We start from the raw sequence: 22,263 nt of genomic DNA on the forward strand, positions 1-22,263 counted from the left end.
TGTGGTCACTTACCAACCTGTAAAATAAGAAAATCTGGAGAAAGGGTAGAGGCAGAAACCTTATAAATGGCCTGGAAGTCCATCTTCAGTGGAAGACTTACTTGGGTGTCTTGTTCATACAAGGGCGATGGGGTAGTCCCATTGCACTTGGATTAAGCTTCACTGCCAGTCTAACCTTAGCACACGTATTGGCTGGAGTTTATCTCTAAAGCACTGAAAACCATTGTGCAACATTCACCTAAATTCTCTTTAAGTCACTATGTATGGCCATTTAAAGGAAAATAAGCGTAAATTCATCATCTCCTTTAAAGCTTAGTAAAAGCTCTAATTCTGAGGGAAGTCTATGGTATACTTCAAACAACTGAAATGTTAACACCAAAAATCTTTTTAGCTGTCATGGGTTAGCCATCACGTGTTGAAAAACATGCCCTTTTCCTAGCAGAAGTCAAGGGCAAGGTTTGTAGAGATTGTTAATGCCTGTCTAAGCTGGCTGCATGGCTTCTTACATGTTTGCTGTATGATGGTTTTCATGGAATATATAGCAAACTTGCTCCAAGTTACTACTTAACTGCTTTGATCACACTTTCTCTTTGGCTGCAACCATGCTGTAAGTAGAGACAAGACACTGACTTGAAACGTTGCCTCTTAGATCTGAAGTTTGACGCGAGCTGCTGTTTGAGCTTCGTGCTGAGTAGGGAGGAGGCCAGGTAAGGAGTCAGCTTTCCACCCCTGCCTACCCAGACCGCTTGCGTTCACATCTCTCTCAATCTTGCACCTGAACTGCTGGCTTGTACAGCCAGGCACTGTGCTTTCCTTCTGGTGCTTGCTTGTGGAGTATTGCTGGAAACATGCAATACATAACAATATTGAAATGCACACCTATAATGTAACGCATCATTTAATTGAGAGGATTAGTTTTATTATAAATCTTTTGTATCTTAAAATATGCACTAGGTTCTCTGCATCAAGGATAGCAGGTCCCATTTTCCAGTTCATTGTACCTTTCTCAACAGAAGTTCTTTTTTCTCATATAGTCAGAACAATTCCGAGGGGATTGCATAAAAGCAACCGCTCTTGACATTTCATTATGCAGAAGTATTTTTGTCATTGAGTGATCATAGTACTTATTGTCAGACAATTTTGAAAACAAAAACCCCAATATTTACATAATGCCATTTCTTTTTGATTGTGTAGTTTGTTTCAGCTCCACTAAACAGCTATGAGTTTGAAATTACTCTCTTTCCCCAAACAAATGGTCATAAAACCAAAATCAAGCTCATAAATCTTGCTGTGAACTAGTTGTACAGTTTCTGCAGGATTACACATCCGTTGCTGCAAGACATTGAGTATTTATTTATTATCACCCTTTTAAAGTCAAACGTGTGAAAAATAAATTTACTCTGTTGTGATTAACACAGTGACCCACAGCTAGAGCATATAGAGCTACAGTCTTATAGAACAACTTCTCCCTGTACTGCTGTTGTCTGAACAAAAGAGTTTCCTCCAAGTCGTAAGTCGTCTTTTATAGTGGTAATATATAAAAACATGAAATGTAATAGAAATGTATCGCAAACACTGTTGTTAGGTCTTTGTCCAACGCTGATTTATTTATATTGCAAACTTACAGCCTCTGGTGAATGGTACAGGGAGGGGAGAGGAATGTATGGTTCATAAGCAAGCGTTCTCTGGCTTGCTCTGTGGAGCTGGCAGGAAAAGTGATTTGGGATGCATTTGGTGTTTGCAGTCCGTTTGGTACTGAAAAGAGATGTCAACATACTGCTAGGAAGTTGTTAATGGTCTGATGCAATCCCTGGTATTTCTTGTTTACCAATTATTCTGGTATCTCTATGAGGTAACCAGAAGATTTATAGTTTTAATAGGGAACTTCGGTCGCTGTGCATAGTAAAAGCTGGACTGAAAAAAGGAATGCAAGTGTTTTGTTTCTTAATGACAAGAATTCTGATTCTGCATCTCTTTTTTTTTTTTTTTTTTTAAATGGGCCTGGCATCAGTTTGGGTCACTGCATACAGATGAAAACCTTTCCCCTTTGCAGTGCAATCAGCTGACCTATAGAGTAAATTTTACTACAAAAAATTTTGTGGCCAACAAAGCAGAAACTGTAGCCCATCTAACCACTTACTCACTTGTGATCTGCTAGACAGCAAGTAACTTCAGAGCCCAATGTCAGAATAGCTGGCCAGAAAACAAATATCAGTGGCAGAAATATCTAGATGTTAAACAAGCCAAGATAAAAAGCCAGAAATTCCTCAAAAAAACTTTGGACCAGTCCTCAGCTGCTGCCAGGTCAGATTAAGTGACCATATCAACTTCACCTTCAGTGTCAGTCTAAAGAAAAGTGGAAAAGTATTCACAAATTGCAGCCAGGCTTAAGATACTTTTGTTATTATTGTGCATGGTCCTGGGTAACTATGTGCAGAATCTTTAATGTAGGAGAGGGATGGCTGTGATTTTCCTTTAAAGCTGATAAAATAGCATCCTTATAATGAAAAATTCCGATTTTTTTCTCACTCCTCTTCCCAGTTTAATTTATTTATTTGTACTTTTGGCTCTTCAATTTCAGAGATTTCAAACCTATTGCTTTAGGACAAAAAGAACTGTGATGACAAGTATGGTTGTTATGTTTCATCTTATTCCCAGGGGTCTTTTCCTCTGCGGATGATGAGCATCTGCTGCTAGTCATGTAGAAATCTGATTAACAAAGCATGATTTTTGATTAGCATATTTCAGAAATTGTTTCTTATTATGAGCTCTCCTTAGGGCTTGTGTTGCTTAGCAGTAGAACAACCTTCCAAACTTATTTAACATGTCGTGGAACTTCACAGACATATAAGTCTCTATTTTGACCTTTTATGTTTATATGGATCATGCATTCTGCATAAGTGGAAAAAAGTCTGAAGAGATAATAATCCAGATGAGGGGGTAGTTTGCTGGTTTCTGACAGAGCCCACGGTTTTGCTTCTACTTAATGAACTTCCTTCCACTGTGTTGAGCTGTCTGTAAGGGCTGTTTGCGGTGAATAGTAGATGATGTTTCTATAGAGTGTTCCATTTAAGTATCTTCATGAGCTTTCCTACCATAAATGGGATAATTCCAAAAACACACAGGTGTGGAAAAGCTTTGTATTTTATTATTTCCAGCAGTAATATTCTTTTAAGATTTTAGAAGCAAGGCACTGAGGTGGAGAGAAGTTGAAGCCTGATTTAATAGGAAATAGTGACTGGGATTTCTAACCACATCTTTTCCCATTCCTGTAGTTCAAAACGAGGACCACTCAACAGTATTTTTCTTTTTCAGTAGACAATTTTTTAATTTCTAAGTATTTCGAAGTTGTTTTTCTTTTAACAGTAATGCAGTGTATGACGATGTTTCAAACATACTTCAGAAGTGCTTATGTTTCTGTTGCATTGGCAGATGTAAGGAGTTCCTGAAGAAAATATAATTCTTCAATTAGAGTAAATTTTACTATGCAAAAATGATAAGTATTGAAGTTGTGTGTGATGTCACATAGACCATAGGGGCTTGAATCTTGCCAAACTAGCATTGACTTTCAAGGCTAACCCCACATGCCCGCTTGGGCAGCTTTGGCTGATAGAAAACTATGAGCAGAAGCCCAGAGAGTGCTCTCCAGCATCCCAGCAATGTTGGCAGCCGTTAGCCCTGGGCTCCTAGCCAATTTGCACAAGGGTTTCTGTTGATGCAGCATTTTGCATCACAGATGTCACCAGCAAAAACAGGCAATGTTCATGTTCTTCAGTAAAAGAGCAAAGCCAGCTGCAAGCAAGCAAAAGTTCTGGTCATTAAATTTTTTTGTGCAGACGTGACCTTTGAATTACACCAACCCACTGAACCTATAATCTGGTAACCCTTCACGCTCCAAGTGGCATTTGCTTATTAAAGGCTTTGCAGAAGGAGGATATCTCACTCTGCTTTGCCATTAAGAATAGCCAGGTAGACAGACAGGTAAGGAAATTGTAGTTTGCCATTTTAATTCCTGTCAAATACCTGCTCAGTGTTTAACTCGGGTCTCCAGTGAGAGCACAGGGAAAGGATTAAGAATGCATATCTCCCCCACTGTGTCCTGGGAATGTACAGAGCAGAGGATGGGCTACTTCTCACCTTCCAGTTAGTTTGACTTGGAAAAGACAGAAAAGGCAACAGGAAAACACCCCTGAAGTGCCTTATCAGCCTTTGATCTTTTCAGGCAAACAGACCCTGACCCACCAAACGCTGCCTATATATTTTCCTTATGGCATCTCATTGGATTTTGATGCCTTGTTGTTTATGGTGCAGGAAACAGATGGTCTTTCCTCCTCCTTTGCTCACTTCACCTTTTCTATCATTTCTAATGGCTTTAAAAGAAAATGCTTTAACAGTTTTGTTTTGTTTTTACGGTTTCCCCCTGTCTTGCACCAAAGGCATTCCACTCAATACATATGCACTAGTGAAGCTCAATTGCCCATCACAAATGTGTAATGGGTGTTAATGTGGTATGAGCTTGTAGCTGTGGCTGTTTAAACCAACACAGAACAGCTGCAGCACTTCAGCACTGCAGGAAAAAAGAATCCTCTGCTTGTTGGAAGTACATTTGCTGTCATATAAAGACATTTGGTACATAGAAAACTGAAACTTCTGGTACTTCAAGTAGTATCCTTTAAAAGTTTCTTTAATATTTCAGTAGAAGTGGAAAACTTCAGCTAGCTTAATGTGCAAGAAGAGCTTCGTAGAGTCCCAGGAATGGAACTCAGAGTTGCCTATTTCCAAGAGCATCCCATGACTTGAGGAAGAAAGGCAGGGGTAAAATGGGATCTAAGGACACACTGAAGAGGAACAGAAAGTCAAATCCATGGCAAAATAATGTCAAAAAAAATGCTTATCTAAAAATCACTTCTTAAACAAAGGTGGAATTTCTCTGTATGGCTGTGACTTCTCTTCTTCTGAAGTATTCACGTAAGCGTTTTTTGACTATTTCTCATTCATTCTGCCAGATAAGTCTTATTGCTGATCTTTAGAAGCATCCTTTTGTAAGAGAATGAATTTAGATAGATAGTCTTTTGAATGGGACTTGATTGCAGGGAAGTATTTATAAGAGATTGTCCCAGGTGGGATCAGTGCTCTAATTGGAGTGGTATCCAGCACAGCACGGCGTTACTCCTCTTTATTTCAAAGATTATCAAATCACCACTCATTTAAGGAAGCTGTCTATACAAACTTGGCAGGAGCAGGCAGGCTTGCACACTGGCAGGACAACAAGTACTGTCTGCCTCTGGTGAGCTTTTCTAGGGTCCAGGAGGCTGCTGCACCAGTGCCTAATGCACCAGCATTTTATTGCCTCTGGGAAGGAGCCGCACGTGCCTTCACTAAGTTCAGACCCTCTTCCTCCCTTTGGGTGCTAAACAGGATGATTCCAATTAGAATCCTAATTTTGCCACACGGTTGGACTCGATGATCCGGTGGGTCTCTTCCAACCTGGTTATTCTATGATTCTATATGCTTGATAGCTTCATTTATTTGAGGAGAGGGGAAAGGAATGTATAGTTCTAGTATAACCTTGTGTGATGTGCTGATTTCAGATGTGGGGCACATGTGTGATCTGTGTGCATGCACATGCCCACGTGTGTTAATCCTCGTGTCCTGGCTAATTACCTTTCTATCTTCAATCTGTTTGCATGACATTAGGGTACAGCATTAGTCACTCCTTCAAGTCCGCTCTTGTGCTGCCTTGCTGTACTTTGTTAGCGAGAGGCAGGCTTTAACCAGAGGATTGCTGAGTGGGCATGTTCAAGGGGAATGGCTTATTTCCTAATCAAAACTGTACTTGTGGGTAAACCCTAGCACCCTGCACTCTCCAGTGCAGGACTGTGTGTCAGTTCTGCGCGTTGTCCAGACTCCCAACTAACTGCAGTACCTCAAATCATCCAGCACATTAGAAGGAGAGAAGTTGCCTTTACTGCTGCCTCGTCCTTTTTTCCAGCAACGTAAGAATGGTTGAGATAAAGATTGCCTGTTTTACATTCATCCGGAGGCTGGCTGAAGGACTGAAGATACATTTCTGAGCAATATGTCCCTGTCTGTCCTCAGATCCTCTTAGATTCCCGTTAGGCTAGTGGAGAAAATGACAAAGCAGCAGCTATTGCAGCCTCGGACCAAAGTGGGGATGCTACCACCATTAGGAGGAACTTTGGATAGTGTTGGAAGGAGAATAAAGAGTGTAAGGACAGGCTTTGGAGGAAGAACTTTGCCAGCAAGCATCAGCAGGGACAACAGTTTGGGTTTATTTGCTTTGAGACAGCAATTCATAATGCTCTCTAATCTCACTTCCGACAGCACTGCTGGTGATAAAACTTGTATGAAAGCCCAGGATTATTTTATTGCTATTATTGCTCTTCTGTGCAAGCATTTTAAGTACAGGAGATGCTTGTCCATGAAAATTAAAAATAATTTTCACAAAATAATGTGCCTGCTATACTGTATCTGTGAAATAAAATGTATTAGCACTCTGCAATGTGGATTATTAAATTGCTTCTGAACTACTAGTAATTTTGTTACTTATGGGAGTATTTTATTCTGCCATAACTTTTCTATTAAACAAACAAAATTATATCTATTATTACTATATCTACTTACTATTACTATGTCTACTTCTTCCCAAAGTGTCATGTCCAATATTGATGTGAATGACAAGTTAGACTCAGATCACTGTTCAGAAATCATAGTCTCTAAGTTTTCCATCTATTTTTATACTTAAACATCTCTATTGAGTATACAGTCTGAAAGTGGTAAAGTCTGTATTCACTCAGATGTGGGGGTATTCGTTCTAACTTGTCATCTGTCACTCAAGAGGTGACTTCATAAACTCGTCTCACTTTCTTTTTAATATGTTTGGTTTTTTATAGCCCTTGATCCATCCAAAGACCCATGTTTGAAGGTGAAGTGCAGCCCGCATAAGGTGTGTGTCACTCATGACTATGAAACTGCTATTTGTGTAAGCCGCAAGCAGCTGGTACACAGGTAAGGAAGTTTTCTTTTGTTTGAGGGGCTTTTGTCTGCACAGACATCCAGTATGACAAGGAGAAGTAAAATGAGGGAACTCCAAAATGAGCATTAAAAACCCCATAATTTTAAAACATTTATTTAAATTTTAGTTTCCATTTTTTTCCATAACAAACAGAAGTCTTATTATTTATAACTGAGGCTATTCTGAAAAGATGAACTGGAACCTGGTTCACCTTGTAGTGTGGAGTGCACGATGCTCTCTCAGTTATGGGAGCTTTTTTCTCCTCTCAGAGAGAACTAATTATGCATATTTTAAAATCTCGAAACCTGGAATATGGAATTAAAACACCGTCAGAATCATGTACCGTTCCTGTGACTAAATTAGAAACAATTAAAAAGAGATAAGAGATTAATAAAGATTTTTTTTTAATATGTCAAATCTCTGCTTATGTTTGGTATGAACTGAAAAATGTTGGTGGAACTTTGTAGAGCATCTCCCTGGGGAGTCACGTAATTACAGGAAGCTCCAGATGTGATTGCTGAATGACTCAATTAAGAGCAAATGACATAGCTAATATGTTAAAAGCTTTGGCCAACATGTTCAAATTAGACCACAGAACTTCACTGAGACAAGATATGAATAAACAAAGAAAAGGCTGCTGAGCATAGGTTGAAATAGGCTGCGACCGATCAAGAATGAAAAAAATTTATAAATGGATGTAGAGAAAACAAACTAATGTTGCCCTATTTTGGAAGAACAAGTAGAACCAGTAAGAAAACTGGTCTTGGGTATCTCTAGAGTCTCTCTGAGTCAAGACCCAGAATAAGGCTGAAGAAATAAGCCCCTCCACTTGATAACCAATGTCAAATAAAAAATGTACTGCTGTAACGGGCGACTCTGAATGGTTGGTCTGTAGTCTAAGAAAAATATATTGTCTTGCTTTCATTTAATTTGAGTGATAAATCAGGGGACAAGTCTCAAATTTCTTTCCCTGTTTAGTAGGGAAGCAAAAATTTGCCTGTAATAACTCAAGTCTCTAAATGCCAAACTATATTCAGGATGATCTGATTCCCATGTGCCAGTACTACATCTTATCTCAATGCTATGTGGCTGAGGAAGCTATCCAGTAAAAAAAAAATTGTCTTTGATGCGTCATCCGAAGTTAATTGTGTAATGTGCATGAGGTAGTATGTTTAATCTTTGATGTTCAATATGGAACAAACCCTGGAAGGATGTTAGGAGCATGATCATGTGCAGTGCTTATATTCTAATGACATTTTTGGCATTATGTAGCTTACATTTTCTAGTTAGGATGGATCTGAAGCACTCGCATTACATAGTAGTCCTTATGATATATAGACATTGATGTTGAGCCAAATGCTTTCTGAGCTTTTTCCAGTATTTAATGTCCCCAAAGTGGCCAAAATGGTACAGAGTAATGGTATAGATGAGGAGCTGAATATCCCTTTTTTTTTTTTTTACAGAAACCAGGCAGTGTTTCATGTGGTCTCACTGTGATTCCTGCACTGCCTGCAGCTCTTTCAGCTAACCTTTGAGTAGCACACTGCCTATAGAGCAAAACAGAAAAGTATTGAAAACTTTGAAAATTCTACAATTTTCAGCAAGTTTTTTTAATGCTGAAAGAACTACCGCTGATGTGCAATAGTGGCACATATGTCGCCAGGGTGGTTTAATTCTAAAAATATCTGTCTACGCCTACCTCAGAGGGTAGATGTGTCAATGAGGAAAGCAACTAGGCCAAATTCTCTGCTGATTTGGATCAGTGGAGTGACACCATTAAAGATTTTCACCTTTGGTCCCACAACATTCTCTTCTTTTTTTCTGTGCTTGACCTGAATACTGCTGTACATCTGACCCCGGTTGTATTTAAGGCTGTGTTAATCAGGAGTAAATGCATGACAGGAGGTGAAGTTAGCCTGTTTAAAACCAGTGAAAGCCTGCAGACATTAGCGTGGGCACATGGATAGTAAGAACCATTGAATAACAGAGCACCAGTGCTATTGCAGTGCGCTTTTGGGTGTGCTCGGAGGGTTTTCCATTTCATGCATCATTATCAACTTGCTGTAGTGGCTTTACAAAGCGTGTATGCTCAGCAAAACGTAATCAGGAGAGCAACATCTTGTGTTATAGCTGAGGCTGCCAGACAGAGCTACTCCGATTTGCATCACCTGATTGTCCTGGTGAAGAATTGCTGCACAAGGAAACTGTATTTTTCCAGGCAGAGTGCAGCTAATTTTGAAATCACCAGTGACAGTACAATGCCATTGCTGTTTCATTTCCCTTTGCGCTGGAAAGCACTCTTTTTAAACCACTGCAGGAATACAATAATGGTGTATAAAATTGATTTAAATGAAAAATTGCTATTTTACCTTTAATCAGGCCCTGGCTTAGCGATGGCTAACTTGTGCTGTAGGCTTTCAGGCAGAGCAACCCTCATGCCTTTAGAGTAAGACTCTCCCATGTAGGAGCACACGTCTTGTATTTCACAGTGCTGTGTCTTTGATCCTACCCTTAGTGGACCTCTTGGCTTTGGCCAGGGGGTAGGTTCATGGAAGAGCAGCTCATGGTGCCAGTAGATTTCATTGTGAGTTACTTAGAGGTCAGTGCCCCAGGGACAGCCTGGCATCTCCTGTGCGCTTTCCTCCTTCCCTCCCCTCCACAGATACCAGGTGAGCAGCCCTGGGTCTTGAAGATAAGAGAGAAGGTATCTGAGAGGTGTTTTAGACACATAATAGGGTTTTGTCAGCACATCCTCTAAGCCATTTGCAGTACAAATTGGACAGGGCATTGAGAGAAAAGGCAAGGCAGTGATTGAAGAGTGTGTAAAAGATAAATTTGAAGGTACCATCTCATATGCTTAATAGTCCCTGAACTAATGATAGAGCCTTATGAAATCCTTTGTGAAACCCCTTTGAATTTGGGCGTGATGAGGAAGAATGTTTATGGGGTCAGTTTTGCGTGAAATGCAGTAGTTAATATCTCTCAAAGATTCCTCATACATTTGCTGGCCTGTTAAAACTTCATGCCATTTGTCTCTGCTGGTGTTGCTAGCGCAGCTGGAGGGAATGAAAGATGTCACTCTTGGGCTTTTCTGAAAAGAACAGAATGAGAAAAGAGGATTGATGAAAAAATAATGGGCATATTAGCATGTCCGAGGTTTACAGCTTTGTTCAGTCCATTTAACTGGCGATCACCAATTAGTTCATCACTGCAGTGTATGTCACTCACAAAGGTAATCAAGCAACGACTCTGCTTCTCTGCTGTGGCTTAGAAATCCTGCTATGTACTCAGTATTTCTTCAGTGCTTTTGAGGCTACTGCTGCCGACAAAAGAGGCAACTACTGAGATCCTCACAATATATTTTTTTTTTTTTAAGAACTGGACAGGTTCCCAGATAAAACATCTGTTCTTCTAAATTACACATCAAAGGCTTCGTCTGACCAATGCAGCAATGTTGGCAACTACACTTATTCACAATGAGCAGAGAAATCACTCTCTCTTGCTTTACAAATCCTGCAGCTGAGACACCATTTCTGATTAGGAAGGACCTTGTTGAAAACAAGTCCAGTAAAACATCCCTATATGTAAAATGGAACATTTTTGTACCACTGCTATGCTTTGTGCTCTTTGTGGGCTTCAAATTGTATCTAAAAGGGAATTCACAAATGAAGGAAATTATTAACTGCAAGAACGTCAGTGACCCACCTGCCTTCAAAAACTGTTTGGGAGCATTACAGAAAATTCTTGGACCACAGCAAATGCACTTTCAGGGGCTTATTGAAAAGTTGTAGACGTAAGCAAGGATTTTTAACAGCACTATTCCTCGGTGTCTCTGTGTTATATCAAGGTACCTTTTAAAATGCACTAAATATAAGGCTTATAAACCCTAACCCCATGGTTTTGCTCTCCCTTTAGACTCATGCACCTCAGTGTTTTCTCTTGCTTGCTTTCACGCTCCGCCAGGGCTGCTAAATACTAACAGGGGTTGGCACAGCACCAAGCCCTCCTCTGGGGGTAACATCATCCTGTGCTGAAAACCTGACTCCCATCTTTTCAGTGGCCTGACCGCTCAGAGGGAGGGCTTGCTCCTAAGCTCGTGATGTTTAATTCTGCATGATTTATATTTATCTCAAAGCCTGAATACATGAGCAATCTATACGAGGTGTTGTAACAGAACCAAAGCTGGGAGATGATTAATTATCTTTGAGCCTACTAATAACATCAGTTTGTTCCCCAATTATCCTTGCTGTGTTCATCGTTTTGGTTTTTTTTCTATTCTCTTGTTCGTTTTCATGCTGATTCAGAAAATAATTGTTGTTCATTTGTGTATGAAGTATAATTCAGGTGAAAAAGCATATCCCAAAGGGAACTTTACAAAATAACATTGTTCAGCTTCCTGTTGGTACGTTTATCACTGTTAACTGTGTGGTTTTTATGTGTATGCATTTTCTTGAAGGGGCTACCACAAGGAGCAAGATTGGAGAATCCAGACAGTAATAGGGCAAGACCATGCTGTACTTTATTGGGGTTGGTTTTGTCTATCTCCATGGAGACTCTCCAGCTAGTTTTTCTAGTAAGCTTTCGTTACTTCAGAATATTTCCAAAGCAAAGTGTCACTGTTTCTTACCTCTCTGCAAATCCCTGCTTTTTGTTCAGTTAGTGTTAAAATGAAGAGGAAAGGGCTGTGAACCCTAACAGGGTGAATTCTCCCCCATTTCACTGAAGTCTTGGTGCTTTTTTGTAAGCTGGCAGGTGCAAGGCAAGCAAAATTATGCAGAACATTTGGAAAATCTGCTACAAAAATACTATTCTTTCAATTATTATTTAATCTTAGCTGAGGAAAGTAAGCCATTCTTTTCAGCGGTGCTTGAGTAGAGCACAGTTTGTTCATCCACCTTGGGCAAGCAGCATGCTAAAAAATGTGTGCTGGGACATGGAGGCCTTCCTAGAGTAAGAGGGCTCTGTAACTTTAATGGTGAGATGTGGGACTCCTTTCAATAATTTAGGATAATAAAGCTCTATAATAAAATTTTTGTGAAGATTAAATTGTTAATATATGCACTGGAGGCAGAAAACATAAATAGCAAAATTATTTTTTACGTTCCCAGTGGTTTTTTATAAGTTCTGGGGTGAATTCACAGTTATAAGTTAATTTTTACTGCAGATTTGTTTATTCGCATGAAGTGAATTCCTTTGTTGATTAATGTTTTCAGAATTAAGGGAAGAAAATTGTCCAGTTCAGAGCAAAAGTAAAATTATCTTAGTGTTGTTTTAGAAAAAAATAAAGCCATTTCAAAATTAGTTGTTTCGCTCTTTTCCCCAAGTAACAATACAACAATATTTACATATCTCTACAAACTCTTTTGGAGTCACTAAATCTGATTTTCCCTAAAAGAAAAAGAATGTTTTCCTGCAAAACATTTTATCCATCTCTGTTGCTGAACATTTATTTTCTCTAATCTACTTTCATGGGGGTTTTTTCCTTCAGAAGAAAGAAAGTTGAAATATTTGATTAAAAACACACTCAAAAAGCCCCAACAGATTGCATTAAAATATATTGTACTGGGGTAATTGCCAAAATATCGGCTTATTATTCTCAAGAGTACCTAGGAGAATTATTTTAATTCTCTATGAATGAAAATTCTAGACGTGAACAGGATGGAGTAAATGGCATTTTTTTTTGTGATTTGTAAACTATAGTGCAGTACTCTGTAAAGACTATTATTCTTTCTAATATCTAATCATTCATGGTACATTGCACAGTTTAACCGTAGTTCTTGCTGTTTGTCCAGAAAAATAAATGAGAATACAGGAGAATCAGAGAGAGGAGCCTTTGAGGTCACAGCCAAGTACAGCAGATAATGTAGTGTGCAAGTGGCACGCAAGTGATGTGTGCACGACCTTAGAGAAAACTTGAAAGCTTTTAGAAGAAATTTGTCTCTGGACTGCGTGATAACAAAGACGTGGTTCTAGTACAGCACAAAAGCTTTGGATTTTGCAGCAGACAAGTAAAGTAATAGGCACATGGATATCAGGAATGTTTGTTTTTCTAACGTAGGCTAAGTTGCAGGGAGTACATGGTATGATGTGCCATCAGTCTACAAGTGCTCAAGGGGACAACTGAATATTGAGAGAGAACAGTGTGAGTCTAGCACTATATTTTATTCCCCATTACAGTTATTTTTTTAAATTGTGATTATGAAAGTTATGATCAAAGCATGAACTCATGAAGGTGAGCAGCATTTTCTCCAATTCAGTGTCTGTCTTTAACAGTCCAGGATTCAGTCCAAGGATGCTTAAATATTGGAACAACACTCACTGGTTTTAAAAGGAGATATTACTTACTGAACAGGATGATGTGCAAACTGCAGGTCTCATTCTCCAAGCAGTCCATTTCTCAGTTTCAGCTCTGCCTAAGGTCAATTCCTTTTAGCTAAAGAGAACATAGGGAAAGTCTGTGAAGGGCTAACTCCCATCAGTCAAGATGATAGGAGCTAGCTCTGCTCTGAGTCATTAGAGTGACCTACTTGCTGCCTGGTGTTTCTGCACAAAAATCCTCCAATTTATTATTTTCTGGAGCAAGCTGGCTGTAGTATCTCTCATCAGTAGACAAGACACTGTCCTTTTAGTCTGTTTTATGGCTTTTCCAAGGTCTAGATAGGCTGTTGACTGTGGCGTATTTCAAAATTCAGAGGAAAAAGGCACCTGAACATTAGCCAGCATGTAGAAGGAATGCCTGCAAGTACAGCTCCACTTTCTATGACTTCAGGTATGCAGTCATCTGATGCTGAGTTCAAATACGGTTCCTGACTCAAAGCAAAACGTGCTGAAGGACCGAAGAATTGCCCATGGTTTGTCCCATGTATTTTGGCATTCCCATGCATTTGCAAACTTCCATAGAAAAATGTCAACACACAGAAATACAGGGAGACAGAGCACAGGTTGTCTCCCATGGAAACTGCACAACAGCTGACAAGGGTATTGTCACCGATAGCCTAAATATGAAACTTTCTGCATCCCGAGGCCAATTAGCCACTCTACACTGCTCTCCCCAGAACCAGTAACTCATTGCTAGTCATGCTTCATCAGCTTTAGAGCTCATTAGGGTAGTGCAAGGTGACTGTCTCCTATTGGACATGAGTAATTTTTTAAATATATGATAGTGCACAGCTCTTTTATAATGGATTTTACAGAGCATAGTCCTCATCTCTGTCTGCTTTGGCAATAGCAATAGATGAACTTGCTCATGTTATCAACAGGGGATTTACTGTATTTTATTCACAGTCACCGAGCACCTGGCTGCTGGGGTGAATGTCTTACTGCTAAGGTCACTGTCTTTGACTCTGCAGCTCCTGTCTTACTGTGCTCAACTTTACTGTGGGGATACTGAAAGTTCAAAAGGAAACTCAGTGGTTATTGAGACACTCTTCTGCGGCATAACTCCTTTTAGACCAGTATCAGAACACTCGCTGAGAATCACCTCAATACCTCTGGCTACCTCTGCTGTCATCAGAAACTTATTATATTTAGTAGATAAGGAAATAACCTCTTATCTTCTGTGCTTTATTAATATTTATAAATACTTAACTTGTGCATTTGAAGTAAATATTACTGGATGGGTTGAATATCACTCTGTAATATTCCTGCTCTTAATGTTTCTAGTTGTACAGTTTTAGCAGTGTGTAAAAATGGACCACAAGTGACTTTTGGATTGTTACATCCAGTCCTTCAGCAACAGTATCTTATAAACTTTTTTATTAACCTACCAAGTTCTGTCTGAAAGATAACAGGGTTTATTGCCCTCTCTAACTGTGGAAGAATCCTTAGCATCTCAACCCTTCTGTTTAGAAGCTTGCTAACTTCTAGCCTAAATTTATTCAAATGCAGCTAAAACTTATAGATTTTTCCTAAATGGTTCCAGTAAGGAAATGAAACCCAAAATTATCACTTTGTCTTTTTGCTATTTAAACTCTTCACACATCTTTAGGTATTATGTTCCCTCTGAGTCATTGCTTATTAAGATCTTAATCTTTATTTCTTAAATTAATCCCCTCTTTTAAGTGCCTGTTCTATCCATGCCTGTCTTAAACCTCTGGTTGTCCTTCCATGAGCCCTAGTAGAATATCTGCAATTCAGATGTCCGTATTGCAGGTAGGCTTTCAGTTTAGCTTTCTGGAGAACAGTTCTGATTTTGGTGTTCAGTGCATCCTAGCTTTCTCTCAACAAAACATTTTTTATTAGCATGGTAACAAAAGAAGGGGGAAGAGGGATGTTGAAATAAATACAAGCCATAACTAGGTAAGCATTATGTATAAACTATATATAAAATTCAGTGTTTAGAGCTCTGAGATCTGATCAATATGAAACTTAAATGTGTAACGGTGAAGAATGCATGTCTGAAAATGAATTTGTGAATATTGTGGTTGGACTCAATGATCTTGAATGTCTTTTCCAAGCTAAATGATTCTATGATAGGTTTGTGCAGCAGATTCATAGGGAACACAAGCCAGCAGGAAAACTTAAATATATGAAAGATAAAAGAAGGGCAACACAATGTTTCTTCTTTAACACTTTTACTGTCTCAACTTTTGTTGACCGCGGAATTGGTCATATATAAACCTCTTGATATAGCTTTTATCAGCTTGTCAAGAGCTAGCATCATAAGCTAAGTTAGCATCCAAAAGCTCCTGTTTTCCTTGAGATATCTGGAGGAAGGCTGAGATAAAAGTTCAGTCACCTCCTCCATGGCATTTTCCTATTTCTGACTTGGATTGTGAGCTGTTTACAACATAAGGAAAGTTGGCTTTTTTGTTGTTTGGAAACCTTTTCTTGCTCACTCTGAAGTGAGCTAGAAATGAAAACAGTAATTGATATAAATGTCATCTGCTAGGCGAATGTCAAGAGATTTGCCAAGAAATGAATGAAGTCGTATGGGACTCGCTGCCTTTGTAGCCTTGTCCTGTTAGATGTTAGGCCTTGCATATAGAGTAGCTTGGTAATTCTTGGATTTGCAATGCTTTTTCAACACATCACCATTATGACTGTTATTAAAATGTAAACAGGTGGGTGTATTAAAATGTGGGGCCCAAGAGGACAGTTCCATAGGGCAGTTCCATGTGGACAGCTCTCCGTATACTCGTCACCACATTTGACCATTGACCTTGGAGGTCACACATGTTATTGCCTTGAAGTATTGGCTCAATTTCTCTATGACTGCATTAATCATCACAGGACCTGGAATCTCCAATCTTTCTTGGTTTGCCATAGTCCAGCAGAGTAAGGATCTATTTTCCAATTCACACTCTTTATATTTCCTTTATGCTAAAAATCTTAACCATGGAATTGCTGGAAACAAATCTGTTCTATTTAATACATCTGTATTTTTGCTGTTTAGCCTTACCTTATAATACATCTTTTGAGTAATTGACTCAGTCAGAAATTATTATTTAATGACAACAAATTACCTCCAATGCTCCGAAAATTATTCTGTATTTATACAATAATATGTTTACTGGAGATTCTATGTTTATTGCTGGTTTTTGCTATAGAAGCCCCAGGACATGAATGTGTTCAGTGGAAAAGTCTTTTTAGTGCTAATAAAAGGCATGCTTTGGTAAGATTGGAACTGATGTTTAAAGTGAAGGAATTTTATTAAAGCTTTTCTTCAATTTCCAGCATCCCATTATATTGGAAAAAATATTAAATGAACTGCATTTTAAAATCTACCTCTTGATAAATGGTATTATATATTCCAGTTGCAGTGAATATTACAAACAATATATTTTGTATGATATTTGCAAATTAGGGCTTTAAAATACTGCATTTTGTTTGAGGTTGGTCAGTTTGCTGCTTTTTACAGTTGTGTGTCTTCAATATGATGCAGATTATACATATATATATAACATCTAACCCACCAAAGACTGTTCTTTACAGTTTGTAAAACAGTTCTGTATTTTACCACTACACGTTGGAGAATTTCCAGTTATTGCATCTAACACCTTTCAACATCAGAGAGAGGCGTTGATAACAATAAGCTAAAATTCTAATGAGTTGTACCAGACTCTTCTTTTACATTTCTTGCTGTGCATAATTCACAGCTTTCTAGCCTGTCTATGTGGCTCCATTGTGTGGGAAACTTTGGCTCCTCTAAAGTGGTTTTCTGCAGATTCTGCCGAACTTTATATCTTGTCCAACATCCTTCGTCATTTCAGGCACAAAACTTCACTAGGAAAAATGATGAAGCCATATCCAAAATCACCCTGAGGAATTCATCAGCAAGTATCTTGGCTTTCATTTTTTCATACTGTGAGAACCGTTTCCACATAGGTTTGCGAGCTCCAAGCTAGACTAGCAACAAGCATGAATGGCTACTAATAGAAGTTGAAAAAGATGGTCTTAGGTGTTTTATCCCTTTTGCAGCCATGCAGTTCCTCCAGCAGCGCCCTTTTGAAAGAAATAGCATATGAAACAATAAAAAGGACCTCCTTGCATCAATCATTTTCTTATTTGCTGCAAATTATGTTATCAAAATTAACATTTAATCTATTACTTCCTGCTTCTTTAATATTTCAATTTCTATCACTCCTTTTTTATTAATAAGTTTATGATTGCCTGCTTATTGCTGTGCCAGAACCCATCAAGAGCTCAACCTACAGATTTTCAATTTAGTCATTTTATATCAGATTAATTCAATGTATGAACCACGAATGACATTATTTATGGACATAAGCCACTGAAGTCTGTCTAAAGCTCTGTATGCAGGGAGGACTAATGATGATTAGAAATCAACCCAAAATATTTTGCTTCTTTAAATATGTCTGTTCAGGTATCACCATTCCACTTCAAAATTAGCTGTAGAAAGGCAGTACTGTGCCATTAATTTCTTGGGCAAAAAGAGTAATACCTCAACACTCGTGAAAGATATATTGCTTGTATCTCTAGATTTAAGCCCATCCTATAATACATGATAACTTCATTCCTGTCAGCACCTTCTGCATCTTAAAACAAGGGAAGGAAAAACGTCTCGGTATTGCTGGGTAATACTTTTTATTGTTCAGCCAATTTGTTAAGGGAGTCAAGGAAGGTAACACTGTGCCGATGTGCATTGTAATTACAGTCCATGTCACCAGTGCAAAACTCGTGTGATCTCTTGTATAATTGGAAGAGGTGATCACGTGTTTTAACTTCAAAAGCTGGAAAGGAGAAGAAGGAAGTTCTGTTTTGTGGTTTGAGCTCTTCTGTTTACTCTTTCTCCCTTGAATCTGCTGTGAAAGTCTAGTGGGACATGTCCCTGCCTGCCTCAGGGCGTTTGGAACTAGATCATGTTTAAGGTCCCTTCCAACCCAAACTATTCTATGATTCTACGATTCTATGATAAATTCTTGGTGCTGATAGTCAAAAGGCCAAATTTTATCTCATACCAAGCCCCTACATGGCTTCTGAAAACTGAAAAGAGTTATTGTTTCAGAACCCCACAGCTCTTAGCACTTGGTCTGGTGGGTTTGATGGTCTGGAGGCTGTAAGCAGGCAATCCATGAGGCAGCATTGAACTACAGCATTTGCTTTCCTCAGCAGGAAAATACTGATTCATTAAAGCCCATCTCATACATACACGCCTGTAGAGTTGGAAGCCTACAGGGTCATTTAGTGTTTGGAGGATCCATATTCACCTTTCTCATCTGGAAATTCAGTTGTATATATTTTGTCAAGGACTGTATATTCATTCTAAGCCATTTAACTGGCTACAGCATAGACCTGTCTAAAATAAATAAATAAATATCAAGTATATCATGATAGATTCTGTTACATTAATGAAACGTAATTACCAGGAAACATTTCTACTGATTGGTGTTATTAATGCTTAGTGAAATAGCAGGGACAGGAAGATTAACAAGTTTTCAAATTAGTTAAGAGAGAATCATCAAGCTTTCAGTTTGCTATCAGTTATTGGATTTATCTTCTCTCCTTTAACAATGAAATCCTAAAAGATTCATTGCAAGTAAGAACAGAATGTTCAGCAATTGCCATTTAAAAGGTCAAGATTTCTAGCAGATTCCAGAGTTACTTCCTACTCTAATTAATATATTTTAAAAAAAGTATCAAGAAGGCAAAGAAAACTTATGTTGCAGCCAGTGTAAAACCACCACTGTTATGAAATCAAATATTAGGTACAATACGTAAAACTGAGGGGTTTTTAATGTTCTTTGAACTACTTCTTCTCTTTTAACTCGTAAAATTATCTGTATAGTCTTTGCAGTCTCAGTTTGCATTCAGCTCCCTGCTGGGATTTTTTTTCACACTGGAACATTTTGAGAAAGTGGAAACAGAAATGAACTTAAATGAAAAGAAGCTTTAAGTATTGAGTAAACACATTCTGGGGGTTTCTGACAAAATGGTTTTCCTGTCAATTCAACAAAACATTTCCTAGGAAAGTAAAAAATAGTTCCTGTCAAGCAAGTCACCTCACAAATGTGAGTGGGGTCGTGAATGGACCTTAAATGTAGAATGTAAAGAGAGGCGGAAGCCTTATGATTCAGGTAGAATAGTCTTCTGGGTCTTCTGATAAGCGGTTACTGCCTTTTCTTGATGGCTTTCCCTCAAACTCTGTACTTTTAATTCATTTTACTCGGTGTTAATTGGAGAAGGGATTTGGTCTTATCAGCCTACATGAGTGCTCTGGCCACTGGGCTATCAAATTGGTATCAATCCACATCTGACCCAATTAATGTTTCCTTAATTATGCAGAATTCCCTCGGTAGCCTGGTGGTTATGGCATTCAGCTGGGACCCAAGCTCTACTGAGTCTGTACTGCTATTGTTTACAGAAGGGTAAATAAAATCTGCTCCCACGACTTTCCACTCTACCATCTTTGACCACCTCCTGTCTTGATGATATGACAATTTTATTTATGTTAAGGTTTTGAAGAGAGTCTATAGCATAGTTACCCCCAAATGACTTGAGTACTCAATTATCATTTGTACCTAGAGAAAATAAGACAGTTTTCTTTCATTATTGTCTCAAGAAGAAGAGTACGGCTTTGCTTCTGGGAAAGTGCCCAGAGACTTTTTCCCTTCTCTCTTCATTATTTGGAAGTGATCTAGCATTGCTACTTTCATATTTTATTTCCACAGTGGTAGAGAATAAACATATTGGATTATTATATCTGGTGAATGCCAACTATTAAAAAGAAATTCCTGCCTCCTTTGTTTCCATTTTTGAGACAGTATCTTTAATAAGTAAATATTGCAAAGTAGACTTGCCCATTAGCCCTCAACTAGCCTTTTTTTCCTTAAAATTCTCTTTACATACTGAAGAATAGGCAACACGGTGGTGGGATCACTCTAACTACTGCAGCATTTTGCTTATATTGCATTTTAAATCTAGCAGCAAAACTTGTTGTGAAATATTCTCTGATGGTCTCTGTACTTTTCTTTTGCCTAGAAGATGTGCACTTCGAAAAGAAATTATTTTGTCCCTTAATGAGGGCTTGTGTTATCTCACACATCTGAATAAACACAACACAGTTTTAAAATAAAGAACATTTTTTATACCTCGAGGCTCTTTTACAACCCTGTAAAAATTATGTTACTTTTCAAAAAAAAAAAAGGAAAATATACCCAACGGCTAAAGCAAGCTGTGCAGTTCATTATAATCCCAATTATTTTCACTCATATATTTTATCTCCTCTTCATTCTTATGTATTTCTATTTTTCCTCTGGCCAAAAGGATATTCTCATCTTTCTTTTAGTGTTTACTTTGGAGGAACTGGACTGTCCTGCCAGTTATGGAATTAGAGGAGCTTTCTACTGCAGTCACAGTCTTGACCCAGACTGAATCTGCTAATTTTTTCATGTAGCACATTCTGCTAGAAAAAAATAGTTTTGTAAAAGTTTTGGAGAATAAGAAGGCTTTTGATATAAACTAACCTATAATTCTGACTTCCATAAGTAAAGCATTTTGACAAGATTAATTCTTTTCTCCTTCAGCATTTTTACAGATATGGAAATTAATTTTCCCATGGATTATTTTGTTTTCAACTACGGGGCAAGAAATATTAAGTCTGTTTCTAAACTTCCCATATTTTCAGTTTCAAGACAAGGGCCACTGAGGCACCAACTACTTCTCCTTACACACAGGAAATAAAGTAGCAGGTTGGAAGTGATGATTGTAGAAAATAAAGTCAAAATAGCTGAAAGAGAGGTATTTATAACACCTTATCTTTTCAGTTGTCTAAAAACCAACATTGCTGAAGTTTGATGGAATTTGCTAAAAAAAGTGAGGAAAATGTGCTTTTAAACAAGTGATTACTTGGCAGTAGCTTATCAAGCTATCCATGCTCTGCTCAAAGGCTATTGCTGAGATTCTTGGATGTCTGCATGCCTTATGTCTTACAAACTACCTGGTCCAAACTAATATCCTGTTAATGCACACTTCGTTATGACTTACAGCAATTCTGTGTCTCTCATATCTCTCTATATTTTGCAGTTACAAAAGAGAATTGTCATTGTGTCATCCAAACTCATACTAAGTATTTTATAGGAACCAATAGCGGCTGCTTATGCTAGTTTTGTTATTCTAACTCTGTCACAGCTTTATTATCATAGTATCTAGAAAAATGTTATTTTATATGTATGGAGAGTGACAGCTGGGAATTCTGCTTTGCTGATTTAGCTAGCTGCTAACTTTGATCAGCACATAACCCATGTCCTTTCATGAAATAAAACAAACCATTCTAATTATTGGTTGTTACAATCAGTAATCATCAACTGTGGAAGACTAATTAACCTTAGTAGTAAAGCATAATGTAAGTTTATTTATTCATTTGTTTAATGAATTAAGACGTCAAGAGTACAGGGTTAGTTAAGAGTTGAAAATACTAATAAAGAATCAAGGTTGCTCCTCTCCATTTTCTTGACTTGCTCAGAAGACGACTCAACAGATAGAAATACAGGGAACTTATCTGTTCTCTGCGTTTTCTTCCCTCTTCTTTAGAAATTCTTCCTTTGTACCTTATTGGCATTTAAACTGATGGTCCGTGTTGAACAGAAAGGACGTTTTGTAGTTTCGTTGTATAAATTAGTCTGTCCATTCTTCATTGCTGTACATTGTAAAGCAGTGTGCCATTATTCTGGTCAGTCATCTGGCTTTAAATCTCTTTCAAGTCCTTTGACAGATTTAGTCTTAGCTAATCCAGTTTACCTGAAGCCCAAGACTGCCAAATTCAATTA

At 38.2% G+C, this 22,263-nt stretch overlaps 1 protein-coding gene across 1 annotated transcript in view; it reads left to right on the top strand.

Annotated features, from left to right (window-relative positions):
* Window positions 1-22,263, top strand: part of SPOCK1 (SPARC (osteonectin), cwcv and kazal like domains proteoglycan 1) — a 275,524-nt gene that overhangs the window by 155,126 nt on the left and 98,135 nt on the right. The window contains exon 3 of the mRNA XM_069869211.1: window positions 6,915-7,029. Within this exon, the coding sequence (XP_069725312.1) occupies window positions 6,915-7,029 (115 nt within the window). The remainder of the gene's footprint in view (window positions 1-6,914; window positions 7,030-22,263) is intronic.

Source organism: Phaenicophaeus curvirostris, chromosome 15, assembly GCF_032191515.1.
Source record: "Phaenicophaeus curvirostris isolate KB17595 chromosome 15, BPBGC_Pcur_1.0, whole genome shotgun sequence".
In the NCBI taxonomy this organism is placed as follows: domain Eukaryota; kingdom Metazoa; phylum Chordata; class Aves; order Cuculiformes; family Cuculidae; genus Phaenicophaeus; species Phaenicophaeus curvirostris.